The 14,887-nt window shown below is 43.6% G+C and overlaps 1 protein-coding gene across 1 annotated transcript in view; it reads right to left on the bottom strand.

The window, feature by feature from the left end:
- Positions 1–14,887, bottom strand: part of LOC115372074 (neurexin-2-like) — a 161,250-nt gene that overhangs the window by 95,037 nt on the left and 51,326 nt on the right. The window contains exons 5-6 of the mRNA XM_030069784.1: positions 10,019–10,344; positions 7,030–7,191 (exon numbers count right to left, since the gene is read on the bottom strand). Coding sequence (XP_029925644.1) covers positions 7,030–7,191; positions 10,019–10,344 — 488 coding nt within the window. The remainder of the gene's footprint in view (positions 1–7,029; positions 7,192–10,018; positions 10,345–14,887) is intronic.

The raw sequence follows: 14,887 nt of genomic DNA on the forward strand, positions 1-14,887 counted from the left end.
ACATAGGTACGTAATGCATGCACTGGGCAGAGTGCATTAAGTCGTTCATGCTCCAGTGTGGAGAAGGAAGGAGGACAGAACACTGACAGCTCAATGGGATGGTGTGAAAATGTCGGGTTAAAAACCCTGGGCATAAATGTGGGATTGGGTTTTAGTAAAACCTTAGCATCCCCCATTAAATCTGCATTCATGGATGTCACTTTTTCAGAGGCCAGTGTGAGTAACAAAGCTGTTTTAAAGGAGTGCGCCTTAAGCGCTACCTGTTGTAGGGGCTCGAAGGGTGGGCGTGACAGCACATCCACATCAAGTACCACTGATAAATCCCACAGGGCAGTAAGGTTCTTTGAAATCAGCTGCAGGCATTGCACCTCTTTCATAGACTGCCAAAAGGGGGATGCTGGCCTGCTGTTTTGCCCCAATATTCTACGTGACATGCTGATATAGCTGCTAAGTACACCTTGACAGTGGAGAAAGCCAAGCCTTTATCAGGTACTACCTGTAAAAATGTCAGAAAAACAGGTACGGGGCTCTGGAAAGCAACCACCCCTGCTTTTATGCACCAATCCTCAAATGTACACCATTTGCCATCATATGCACTGCATGTAAAGGAGGCTCTGGTGCTTTGGATAGTGATAATGACACTTAATGGAACACCTGCAATAGTCAGATTTAACCTTTCACGGGCCAAGCCCACAGAGCCATGTGCTCTGGGTGAGGGTAGAAGTAAGGGCCTACTCACATTAGGGCCAGTTGCTCCGTATCCTGCTAAAGCAAAAATGCCCCCCCCCCAGTTGCCTGCTGGCCTGCACTCACATTACCCAAAGCCCAAATGCGCTCAAGCACGATTGCCTCCGGTACACATGTCATCACGTTGAAATACGACACGTGTATGGCCCGACGTCATTATAAATCGATATAGTTCAAATACATTCATCATGTCTTCCTTTTAACTAAAAGACATGTTTGTTTCTTTTAATCAAACATAGGTTAAGGGATGTTTATTTACTTTGACAGTTTCGGAGGTAACGCCCTCCTTCTTCAGAACGCGTCCAACTGACAGCCGGAGTGGCATGTCAGCTGGCTGCTATATATGGCAGTCTGTGTGCGCGGCGCACCTGTAGGAGGCATGGTCCTGGCACCGAACGGTGTGCGCGCCCACCCGGTCAGGTCTGCCGGATCTGACAGGTGCGCCGCGCACACAGACTGCAATTTATACCTTTCATTATAAATCGACTTTTGTTTATATGCGGTTGCAGCAGCACAACAGACAATGACACAAACAACATGGTTGATTTTTGACTGCGCAATGCGGCGATTCGCCGGTAATTGCGCTGCACGGATTTAACAATTTTGTGGAGGCAGGAGGAAACAGGGGTGGACGGTCGCATGTCCATGTATCCATGTTCGCACACTGTGTGCGTGACCTTGCATGTGCTCGTGCATGAACGCCCGTACTGTGCTGGAGCACACCCCCTCCAACCGTGCCAGAGCGGGGCAAGTGCACTGTATTCAAGCACCGAACGGAGCAATCACACTAGTCAAATAATCTGGATTTTGTGGTCAAATGTGCTTGGGCACAGCACGAACAGGGTAATGTGGAGGGATAGGGGCCACAGCTGGTCGCACAGTAGTTGAAATATTTCCACTAGCCAGTGTGGGAGCTTTAGAATCAGAGTATGGCCTCTCTCCTGCAACCGGGCAAGAATAGGAGTGATTTGCTTTAATAAGGAGAAAGCATACAGGAGGACACATGGCTGCTTGTGCGCCAAGGCATCCAACCCCATTGGAGCGCCCTGGCCAGTCAGGGAATAAAACAGAGGACACTGAGTGTTCTTCTCCAAAGCATAGAGGTCCAACTCTGCCCAACTGTGTTTCTTCCATATCTGAGCCACCACCTCACTGTGGAGTTTCCAATCCTTGTAGCAAGGACTGCCTCTGGACAGTAAATCTGCCCCCAGGTTCAGTATACCTGGCACATGGATGTGATAACAGGCAAAAGCTGCTCCACATAATCAGTTTGTGTGCCAACGTGTGGAGATGATGCGAATGCAGCCCCTCTTGTCTGTTGATATCTTCCACTACCATGGCATTGTCTGTTCTGACCAGAACATGCTGCCCTCTCAGCAAAGGCAGAAAATGTTTCAGTGCCAGTGCAACTTGGAGTTCTAGACAGTTTATGTGAACCGACTTCATCTGTTAGCTCCTTGTACCACTTGTTCAGTGGCTGTGGTGCACAAGGTTCAGCTTGAGTGAGGCAATCCACCAATGAAACAGCCTCATGTGTAGGCGGCTGAATAGGATGACTATCACTGCCGATGCCATTAGCCCCAGCAGCCTGAGTCACTTTCTGAACTTTAATATCACCCTCCTGCGAAAAAGTGCCAGACAAGCCTAAAAGGCTTCTACCCTTTCCGCTGACAGACACACTTTGACTGTGACTGAATCTAGACACAATCCTATGAATGTAATGTTTTGGGTTGGAACCAAAACACTCTTTCCCCAGTTTATAGTGCAACTCAGGGTCTCCAGATGTGGCATGAGCAATCTGTTGTATGCCTGTGTTTGCTGGAGGGACTGTGTAACCACAAGCTAGTCGTCTATGTATGTTGTGCATTCCTCCCTCCCTCAGGGGTGCAATGGCAGCCTCAGTACCTTTTACAAACACCTGTGGACTTAATGAGAGGCCAAACGGGAGCACCAGATATTTGTATATCACGCCATGGAAGGCAAATCTGCAATATTTTCTGTGAAGGGGATAAATAGGGATGAGAGAATTATCATCCTGTAGGTCTATGGATGTGAACCAGTCGCCTGGACGCACAAAGCCTATCAGGGCCGAATGTGTCAATATTCTGAACTTGTACCACCTCATGAATTTGCTCAGATTGCGCAGGTCTAGTATGGGCCTTAGACTCCTGATTTTCTTTGGGACTACAAAGTATCTTGAATAGAAACTGCTCTGGCACTGTTCTGGCCTACTTTCGAATAGCCCTCTTGTTTTGCAGGGAAGTGATTTCCTAGAGCAAAAAACAGCCTTTTCCCCCTGAGCTACTGACTGCTCTATCCCGTTGAACCGTGCTGGGGTTGATGCAAACTTGAGCCTGTTACTCCTGGGGACAGCCTTTATTTTTGCAGCTGTCTCCCTGGTGACAGTGCACTTTGTAGCATGTCTCTCCTTCTTAGCCCCAAGAATGACCGGAGGAGTAGCTTGGTCCTCCAGCATCATACCGGTGGCAAAGGGTTTCTTAGCCCACACACCCTTGGTTTCCAGCACCTTGCTCTGATTCTGGGTGCCCTTGGAATTGAGATTGACATTAGGGGAAGCAGAAGGCTTGTCGAGCCATGGCTTGGGCAAATGTTTGCCAGGGTGCAGTGGGGGGAGGATGTGGCCCTTTCTTGGGGAGACATTGTGCTTCATTTTCTCTCCTCTCCTTAAGATTTTTGCATAATGGCCACTGCTGCAACGAATAAGCCCTTTGGGTCCACGGGAACATGGAGGAGTTGAGTCTTCTCCTTCTGAGAAGGACTGGAAAGGTATTGCCATCTAGTTCTCATTTGAGCAACCATCAGGGCCATGGCTCTTCCAGAGGCTTGGACAGCACACCTGTGGAGATGTAGGCAGAGGTCTGTCACCACACATAATTCATCCCACAGGGCTGGAGTGGGTGAAGTTGACATGTCATCTTGCAATTTGGCCTGGCAGGCTAGCAGCATCGACAATGCATTCAGAATCCTCACCAACATAGCCACCACCTTGTAGCATTTTTCAGTCAGTGACGACTGAAAACACTCTGCTTTGCAGGGTAGAGTGGGGCCTGTCGAAGTGATGGTGGACTCCTGCGTTGAGTGGAGGTGTGATGCCAGAAGGGGTTTGACCAGAGGCAGATGTAAGACACCTTTTCCTTCCATGTCAACATAGCCTAACAAGCCTGACCCCAGCCTGATGGCGTCAGGCTCACTGGGGTGGCTTAATGGGGTGACAGCATTGAGCTGTTCCCTCCTGCTGCCTCCTGTGGGGATGGTCTGTCCCTGGGTGCTCTCTGCCAATCCCTGAGTTGAGTGGTTACCCCCACCCTAGGGTCTGCTTCTGATAGGATAGCTTGGCGTGCTAGCCTGCATTGGAAGGTCTTGAAGAAGAGAGGCGTGCACAACGCTCACATGTAGTTGGGGATGCTAATGCAGCCTGGGCATGTTGCAGCCCTACTCACATGCAGAATGGGTATCAATTACAGGGATTTTGTTACCATGGTGAGGACAGGTTTAGACTCTGCCATTTGTTCTATACGGTAACTCATCACAACAACTGGTAAACTGCTGGTATGATGGCCAACCACAGTAACTACTGCTTGGAGACAGCCAAGCTACTAACTCAGAAAGCTATGCAGCACCAGGTAGCGTTCAGTGACCGTGTGGTTAGCTTGCTCTGTGAGCTGTGATGCTAGCCCGTCGGCCACACCTACCTTCTGAGAGGTTGCATGTGGGAGGAAAAAAAAAAGGTTTTAGACTGAAAATAGGATGTTACGTCAGGCTTTTATAACAGGGGGAAGTTCTTTGTCTAGGGAGCAGATGTCATGTATGTCTGCCAGTCAAGACTGGCGTAGTGTAAAATAGCTTCTGGGGGGCAGCGTGGAGGCCTGTGTCTCATAGTGCCGAAATAAATGTTGAAAGAGAACAGTTACAATTCACCTCATTAACCTCCGCACCAGGTTTGGTTACCTGACATCATGTGGGGATTAGACGCAGAAGTGCCATGCTCCACTGTTAAAACTCTGCTATGATAACACTTTTTAATGCCTTATTAAAAGACTTCAAATTCGTTTACTCGTCATGGTTGTCATGATGTAGATGTGTGCGTTTCAGATCTGACCAGCTGACCAAACAAAGAATCAACGCATGCAATAATTTCCACCAGTGGTGGTGTGTTTTACATCACCCCATCTGACGCTTGGCATTGTGCTTGGTGATGTAAGGCTTGCATGTGGCTGCTCAGCCATGGAAACCCATGCCATGAAGCTCCCGGTGCACAGTTTTTGTGCTGATGTTAATGCCAGAGGAGGTTTGGAGCTGTGCAGTTACTGAGTCAGCAAAGTGTTGGCCACTTTTATGAACGATGCGCCTCAGCGCTTGGCGACCCCGCTCTGTAACTTTACGTGGTCTGCTGCTTGGTGTATGAGTTGCTGTGGTTCCTAAACACTTCCACTTTGCAATAATACCACTTACAGTTTATTATGGAATATCTAGGAGGGAAGATATTTCACCAGCTGACTTGCTGCAATGGTTGCATCCTATTACATTACTATTACAGTACCATGCTGGAATTCTCTGAGCTCTTTAGAACAAGCCATTGTTTCACAAATGTTTCTAAAGGCAGACTGCATGGCTAGGTGTTTGATTTTATACACCTGTGGCCATGGGACTGCATTCAGTGGTTAATAGGTGTGGCCCAATACTTTTGTCCATAGAATGTATTTTTTCTCAGCTTAATTACAGATATGGAAGGCAACAAGGCAGAGTGGTACATGCAGATACAAGTGGTGCTGTGGAGCAATGCCATTATAGGGAGATTTTAACACCAGTGATTTTTTTTTTTTTTTTGACCCAGGCAGATGCTCTTCAAGGACGCAAGGTAGTTTATCACTGTTTTATTTATTTATTTATTTATTTATTGATTTATTTATTAATAATTAATGTATTCTTTTTTTCATTTATGTTAAGGGCTTGTGTGGTTGCACAGTTGCTTTTTTTGTTGTTGTTTTTTACTTTTATGGACAATTCTGATTTTATGACCTACTGGCATTTAAATTCATAAGAAAAACTGGTATCAGTGTCAGCACTTGCTTAATACACAAACAAATAGATTCACTTTTCAATTTTTTGAGGGGCCCTGACATACACTGATGAATAGGTGGGCCTTGGGGTGGAAAAGGTTCAGAACCAATCAGGATCAAGTATTCAACATAGCCATGTAATAAGTCATTCTAATAAACACACACACACACACACACACACACACACACACACACACACACACACACACACACCATTAGATGGTGTGTGTGTGTGTGTGTGTGTGTGTGTGGTCAGTGCAGTGCACATTATGTGTGTGTGTGTATGCGTAATGTTATAAGGCTAGGCAAATAAAACAACTTTGGTGTGGTTAGGATTAAGGGTTAGTGAACTTAAATTTCAGGTAATGCTATGTAGCTGAAACAATTCAATTGTTTAAGTTTGACATAGGGTCTTGGTCATGGTTAAATAAGAGTCAAAATGAAAACTCCTCTCACAGTAGATAACTTTGTTGTGTGAATTGGGCATTGATCCCAGGTCATTTGAGTTGAAGGTTAATGTATACAGCCATCTGCCACTGCAGCCTCCCTGCCATTACATTCCACCGCACTATTTAAATGTCAAACTGCTGCCTGTCTCCAGTCATGTTTGCTACTCATCCTTTCATGGTAGGGAAATGCATTCCTCTCACTTTCCGTACACATACGCATTTAACATGTTCTCATTTCGCAGAAGTTTGTGAAACCAGGGTGAAATTATTCATTAGCCTACAGTTCACTGCTTTGTATTGCATAAACCAATTCAAACAGGTAGAGCTGACTACAAGGTCTTAACTTGCAAAGTCAAGATGTTGCAGGAACAAACTGCACTATTTTTTCACTACTGCACTATTTTTTTTTTTCTATTTTTTATTTCCACTTTTCAGATAGCCCTGAAAATTAAATTCAGACTGTGGTATAGGAATGAACATGAGAAGCTGCAACTATTTCTTATGTATATTAGTGCCTCTTTCTTCAAGGGAAATCCAGAGGGATTCTATAAATGCATATGCTGTGCACAGTGCAGCCTCACCACTAAATGTTTCTCCTTCAAACATCCTACAACAGAGGAATCAATATGAATGTGAGGGGTGATTTTCTATACACAGAACATGCTCTGCTTATAGGAAGGGGTGGTGCTGCCTGAGGAGGGTTGGATAATATTTCAGGTCCTCTGCTGAGAGTGAGGTCAGGCTGTACTCACATCTTTCAGACAGCCCATGAAGTTGTTGCTGACCGGGGAGCCTGGCAGGTCAGCTGTGTTGAGGCTACCCCCAATGTAGAAGAGGTCATCAGAGCCCAGCATGGTGTAATCCTCCTGAGTGTATCCAGTCGTGGTTAGAATCCCATCCACTAAGATAGTCACCTTAAGGAACCATTGGGTGCCGAGGGAGTAACAAAAATAAGACAGAGAGATTTTCACTCAAACACAAGGAACTGGCCTAATTATTTCACAATTTATCTTTTGAATTTAGTTGAGCTTGCCTTAATGTTGGAACTGGAAGGCAATTACAAGGGTAGCTCTGAAGGATCCACTAACCTCAGATGATCCCTATTTCTTCCCCATTATAGCAGTGGAGTTAATATACCATGTACGAATAAACTATATCTATGTATCTATGTATCTATCAATTGATCGATGGATAGATACATAGATATTGTTTCATCAATCGATAGATAGATAAATAGACAGAAAGATAGATAGATAGATAGATAGATAGATAGAGAGAGAGAGAGAGAGAGAGAGAGAGAGAGAATGAGATATAGATATATATTCTTGTATCAATTTCAAATCAGTACAGAGGCAAAGGCAATGAATGACTAGGGCTTCAGAGGGAAAATTATACACTTGTTGCCATGACGATAAGCCTACAGTTAGCATGTATTCCTGTACAAATGACACAGCTCCCACTTTGGACTAATAAGCGAAAACAATTAAAACTTCTTTGTGGGAGAATAAAACCTGGCAAACCACTGTGGGACTGAGAGATGAATACGTTCTGGGGTAATAATTAAATTAGGAGGGGGAAAAAAATTAAGTCAGTAATTAGAATCACTTTTGGTTCCAAATCTTAAGTCAGGGAGGTGCTGGTTGTGTGGTTAGCAGGATATTTTTTCAGTTCTTCACCACAGCTATATGAGTGAAATGCAAGCTGCCAGCATTTATTCACTGCCTGTTTGTCTGATAGTAGGGTGACCCATATTATAACTGCTTAGTGGAGTTCGGAGTTAGTGTGAGAACTGAGGGCATGATTTGGAAAAAAAAAAAAATAATACAGTGAGATGTCAAATTGTATGTGTGTTTAATACCATAAATATGTGAATGCATAATTAAATAGGGTGACAGAAGGAGAAAAAATGAGTAAGAATCACACAGGACAGCAAGAGAAAAGACAAATGGAGAGAGAGATAGCAATGGGAGGTATTCCAACCTGAGAACAACCACCGGATCTAATAAAATGTTTCCACCAGCAACCTCACGGGAGTTACAGTTCCTCCTATCTACATGTCAGAGAGGTAACTTATCTGAGGGGAAAGCAATTTACACAGGGATCAAATGCATGGCTGAAAGCATCAGCGAGGTTGTAAGCATTGGATTGCTGCTCCTCTGGGAGCCTGGGTAGGGAAATAGATGGTGAAGATGATGGGAGTTATATACAGGTTAGGTTGGCAGGTTCAGAATCTATTAATGAAGAGTCAGACACAAAATGTTTGGCAATGAAATCATATCCAAATGGGTATTGTTAACTCACTATAAATACAGTGCACATTGCAAAACTCATTTTGCAGAAATAAACTTGTAATCTTGGCTGTGGTTCACATTTCAGGTGGCAATTTATGAGGTACATCTAGACAGTAGGACCTCCTGTTTGCCTTTAGAACAGCCTGAATTCTTCAGGGCATGGATTCAACAAGGTGCAGGAAATATTGCACAGGGATCTTCTTGACACAATAGCATGACTCAGTTCCTGCAGATTTTTCAGCAGCACATTTATTCTACAAACCTTCTATTCCACCTTATCCCAAAGGTGCGCTGCTTGGGTCAATATGATTTGTGGCCCAAACATTTTGCTATTCATGTTCAGCAACTCAAAAGTGAAACATGTCAGATATATTTTTCTGAAGCTGCCTCTTATCCTTCCGTTCTTGAATCACTCTGGCTTAAATTGATGCAAAGTGGGGGTAAACTGGTGAATGGTTGGGAGGGCAGCGATAGTCTATTGGTAGAGTAGCATTCAAAGTAACACATCTTATCGTCTGTAAATTAGTTCGAGAAAATAACACTGTAAAACATAGTGTATTACTGTGTAGAGAAACCACAGGGCCACATTGAGCTTAACTGGCATGCCAAAACTAAAGGAAAAAGAAAATCAGTGTAGGTACACCAGTCAGACACATACATTACTTGTAGCCATTATATAAGCCTCACTTTTTCTAGCATGATTGCTGTGATAGTGCTGCAATGTTGACCCACTGCCAAAGGAATCGCTTTTTCTAAAATTTTGTTTGTTTGCTTTTTTGTTTGAATAGAGTTTGTCAAAATCTGACACAATATGCAAATTTTGTTCTACTGCATAACAGAGAGCAGGCTGCAGAGACTACAGCACGATTGCAGGATACATGAATAATGGGTAACTTCTATGATATTACTGTATGATATAAATCTTTCCTCCAATACGGAAATAAGACCCTCAGAGCATCATTTTAATATGCACAGTACAGAATACAGCAAGTTGCAGATCATAAATGGATTTAGTCGTTTTAAGCAAAGCAATCTACGTAATGACAAAGGGGGCAACGACCTAATATAAGCCTGTAATATCTATCAGAGAGTGGAAACTGGGAGTTACAGAGCCTTGCAAAGCACAGCAGATTGCAACATTCAACAGAAACAGAATATTTTATTAGTAGTTATTCATGCTTTGATAATAGACTGCATTACCATTATGTATAATTTTTAGGGTAACAAAATATGTGTACCTAAAAGATTTTGTGGATGTGAGGTAAAGATTGGGGTAAATAGACAAAAAACACCAAAAAGGTCCCTGTTATGAAGTAAACACTGCACTGACACTGCTTTTTTTCATGACTTTTGTCTTCCAGGGGAGATGAGCTGACAAAACACAACGCTTTCACTCACAAGGTGACTCTATGTAAAGTATGAGTTTCTCTGAGTTAAGAGTATGGAAGACACATTGATGTGTGAAAATGTATACCTGGCGGAGGTTGCGTGTCACACGGACATCATGCCAGACATTGTCATTGAACTTGCCACTGGCGGGCTCCACCAGGGCCTCGAAGGCACCGGAGCCCAGGTTGATGACCAGCCACACAGCTCCGTTCCTCAGGGACAGGTTGACATAGTCAGCTGACTTCCCCGTGTGAAGCAGCAGGCCATTCCTCTGCAGCGTACGGAAGGACAGCGTGATCTCATCCAAACTGCTCTGGATGGGTGTCTGAGACAGGTTGTAGCTGAAGAACTCGTTCCCTTTTAAGGTGGCCACTGACGACTCCTGCCCTGATGAGGGAGGAGAAACATCTTAGAAACTTAATTTTCCCAGTCAGGTTGAAGTTGAGCTCGTCCATCATGAGTGGAAAATCTCATAATGATTAAAATTATGTTGAACACAATGTTTATTTGTAGAGGTCATCAGCACATACATTGCAGTGGCAGTTTTAACTCATGTACATTCTGATAGAATAGTGTGCAGTAAACAAGGAAAATTGCTTTAGAGAATTCATGATTATGTTTGCCTGGAGAATGTCTGATAGATTTGTTTTATGCACAGTAAAACCTAACAAACAGCTCCAACACAATTATTTCATCACCTGTCCAAATACAAACTGATTAACAGCCATGGCCACTGTGTAGGAGAGGTATGTTGTTCTTTGTCTGCTTCATTGTCCTTGGAGCTCCATAGGTTAGCAGCACAGTATTACACAAGCAGCGATAAACAGTGGGGAATGTGGTACTGAAATCCTTTATGTAAGTAACAATATGCCACAATTTAAAAATAGTCATTGAGAGTAAAAGTCCTGCATTCAAAATGTTGCTTAAGTGAAAATATCATTAAGTGGTTCCTTTTACAGTGTTAAATTACTGATACATTAACCTGTAAGAGGTAGTGTAATGTTCTAACTGCTCGATATACGGTTGTTTCAACTTTAACAATGTAACATATTTTATGTTTGTTCTCTGTGCATGATATAGTCACTTTCCACATCATATAATCCTGTCTTACCAGTTCAGCCAACAATGATGCCACTCATGACTCTGCATAGCAATAGATGTGTGCAGCTTTTGATGTATTTGTGAGACGAATGTTGATATTCTTTTGGGGACAATGAAAAGCCTCCTCACATCCTCAATTGAACCACAGACCAAACTGAACAAATTCATCTCCCCTTGCATTGGAGCTCAGATTAACTGGTGACTCCTGGGGTTCCCCTCAGGGCTTTTGGTTGTCAAAAGCTCAATTCACTCACCAATGGAAAAAAGATATCCATCATTTAATAAATGTCACACCTGCTTAAAATCACATTTATCCAAAATTTGACCACAAAGCCCTTACTGCCAACACACATCAGGTGTACAGACACAATATCAATTATAATACCTAATACTTTTTTTCTGACAATCAAGTAAATCTCAGCAGGTGCAAATAGAAAGTCTAGACGCTTAAATTAAATGTGAAGACCAGAGGAATCTTGAAAGGAGACAGCAGTGAACTGTTGTAAACTCAGCTGAGAAGCTACAGTTACAGAAGTTCCCTCTGCTTTATGTTGAATGTTGTGAAACGATTATGTTGATTTGCCCTGTTTTTTTTTTTTTTTTTTTTTTTTTTTAAGTCTGTATTATTGAATATGAACTGATTCTGTGTTTTATTATTCTGCAAGTAGGAGCTAAGACTCCAAGGCCTTGCAAACACATGCTTTAGCACATTTTGAAGCCCATTCTTAATCTTTACAACAGTGAAATCCACACTTCCAGGTTTGTGTTGTGATATGTGACACTGAGCCACTGTTGTTACACCAAATCAAAGGCAGGAATGTTATTGCCTACTGTATGATACTATGCAGTTTTTACACTCATGACTAGGCTGTTTCCAGCTGACACAGTCAGCCAACCCTTTAGCTTATACTTGTTTGTAAAATGCAGCTCCTGAGCTCCTGAGCAAGGTGTTTAAAGCTGGCAGGGTCAACTGTCACTTTAACCTATGCTTGTTGTGCAGAGTATAGATGTTTCTGAACTGCTTGGCCAGTTTACTGGCCTTGCTGTCTTAAATTAATCTCTAATTGTTCAGACAATGCAATTTCTGAATTGCTGAGCAGACATTTTCAAGGCACCAATGTCAGCCTTCTCATTAACCCGTTGTTGGGAATTTGAATGATGTTGTGGGCTGGGTGAAAACCCAAATGGAAGTGCAGTATCAGTACAGTGAATGTAGGGTAACTATGTCCTTGTCTATATTGCCTCGTTTAACCTTTAAACCTCAAATGCTCTGATGAATGCCTTGTGCTGAAATGTGTAAGCGTTTTTCTAATGTGATGTGAGCCAAATAAAAAGGTGAAATGTGAGTATTTTGTCTTCTTTGACTTGACAATTTGGGATGTGCTACTGTTTCGCATTTTCGATAAGACCTACACTTTTGCAAGTGTAAATCTTATCAGAGATGACAATTGCTGTGAAGGAATCTGGATTATGGGACACCAAATATTATTGCTGGAACGTTCTTGAGGAGCCGTGGGTCAGTAGTTGGTGTCCACTTGATAGCTCCAAAGACATGCCTGCTCTCACCCACTAACTCCTTTCTCTAATATCTACGAAAAGTTTCATCTTAAAAGCTCACTTCAAATAGTGAACAGCTCAGCCTCATATCTTGTGCATGGGTAAACCTTGTTTTGGAAATAGTGAGCAGGCATGTGGAAACAGTCTTGTGTACAAAGAGCTGTTCCCCAGCCTTTGTCCTGTGTATAATGTAATCGAGGCTCACATACACCGAACAAAAATAAAATGATCTTCAGAAATGTAAAAAAGATGTCTTTTTAGACTTCTGTCTTTTTTCCCTTTCATTTAACAGTATCAAAATCAAGATTTTAGAAAACCTCTGTTAGGCTTTGAACCTGATAAGCTGAGAAATAGCTAACAATGTTTACTTAATTAAGAATATGAACATTCTGGTAGTGATTGTTGTTTGACCTTTGCAAATCTGAAGTCAGCGGAAACATGAACAAAAGATTTCTCAGCAGCCTGATTAGAAAACACTATTTTGAGATCAGCCTACCTGCAACACATAACAGTACGTGTTGCGTACTGCCTGCAGATAATCTAACCCACATGCTTTCTGTCTTTTCCAGCTTTCCCTAGCAAAGACGTTACTTGTGGATGACCCTGAAGGCTTCCGCGAGGTCTCTGAGGGATCAGCGGTGGGTGAAAAGCCAGAGAGGAACTATGTTGTATATGTCTGCTTCCCCTGCTCACCTGTGAGGCATGTCTCATGGCTCACAGTCTGCTGCCAGAATGATTACCAGCTTATAAAGAATGCGATCCTGGCCTCATTTGGCCTGACGCCAGATGGACATCCGCAAGCCACGGCTGACTGGGCCCAGCATCACCAACACTGTAACTTGGCAGCAGCAGCCGTTGCCATAGTGGAGAACCATCTTTTCCTGTAAATGACTGTGAGGACACCCACAGTCCCAGAAAAGGACAGCACAGCAGCCTGTACCTGCCCAAAGCCAGCACCAATGATCTCGCTTTGTACCTTCTATTTCTCTCTCTCTCTCTCTCTCTCTCTCTCTCTTTCTCTCTCTCTTTAACATCACCTCAGGTTCCTGTCACTGCTCCCTTTATTGGCTCAGAACCACAAGGAGTCCCTTAAAAGCAGGGACGTAAGTGCTAGCTCTAAAAGTGGAAGCTAAAAAAAATTTGCTCCTGGTGCAGGAACGTCAACAGCGCCTGTAAAACAGAGAGACAATTTTCAACGGGAGATAAAGCGCTTGCGTTACCCCTCACTTCCAGCTCGAATCTACTCAGTAAGCAGCTGGGCCATTTGTTGTCACACGGTGAGAGGGGAACATCCATTATGAGGTAGCACAGTCTGAAGTAGGTGAGGCACCACAGATAAAAATATCAACCTCCTCAAAAGTTGGACTGAGGTAGTTCCTGTTTTTCCAGTTACCACGGTGATTAGGGGAGACCAGCCAGTCCCAGTTCTGTCCTTTGTTATCACGATCCACTGAGGAAGACACTAATCTCATATTCATCACATAAAAACTCATGCTATTGTTTGGCTAAATAAGTAGCAAAAAGTTGTTTAGGCCAAATTTAATTATGCAGCATGTGGACAACCACAAGGTTAATGGCATGTCCAAATCCAGTCGCTCTCCAATGCCTGAGGTCAACTATCTGCTGGGCCAGATAGACATCACTTGTTTTAACTCAATGTTGGATTTGACCAAAGGCTATTGGCAGATTCCCTTGTCGCCAGGGCAAAGAGGAAACGGCCTTCTCCATGCCTTGTGCATTGCACCAATTCGTTACACTTCCTTTCAGCTGTTCAGGACACCTGCCACGTTTCAATGACACATGGACAGGGTGCTGCACCCTCATGCCCTATATGCTGCCGTCTGTTCAGTTGACACCATCATCTATAGTGACAGCTGACGGCACCTGGAGTCCTTGAGGTGGGTGGTGCTCATGGCCAACTCAAAGAAGTGTGCAATTGTACAGAGGGAGCTGTGGTATCTGGGGCATCACTCAAGAGCGGGAATAAGCCTGCCATCAGATAGATAAGACAGCAGCCATTGCAGCCTGTCCTAGGCGCCCGTCCAAAAAGGAACTGCCTCGTGCTTTATATTAGCCACTAACTACCACAGTGCGGGGCACAAAATTAAACGCCATAGAGGAGGAATGTCTCGCCATTACGTGGAAAGACATCACCTGCTGCTGCTACCTCCTGGGCCAACAGTTCCATCCACCCTCTGTTCCAATCATGCCACGTTTCTTGTTGGCTCCGCCGCGTGAAAAATGCCATGCTGTGGATCACTCATTAGTATCG

The sequence above is a fragment of the Myripristis murdjan genome, chromosome 14 (genome assembly GCF_902150065.1).
Source record: "Myripristis murdjan chromosome 14, fMyrMur1.1, whole genome shotgun sequence".
Taxonomy (NCBI): Eukaryota; Metazoa; Chordata; class Actinopteri; order Holocentriformes; family Holocentridae; genus Myripristis; species Myripristis murdjan.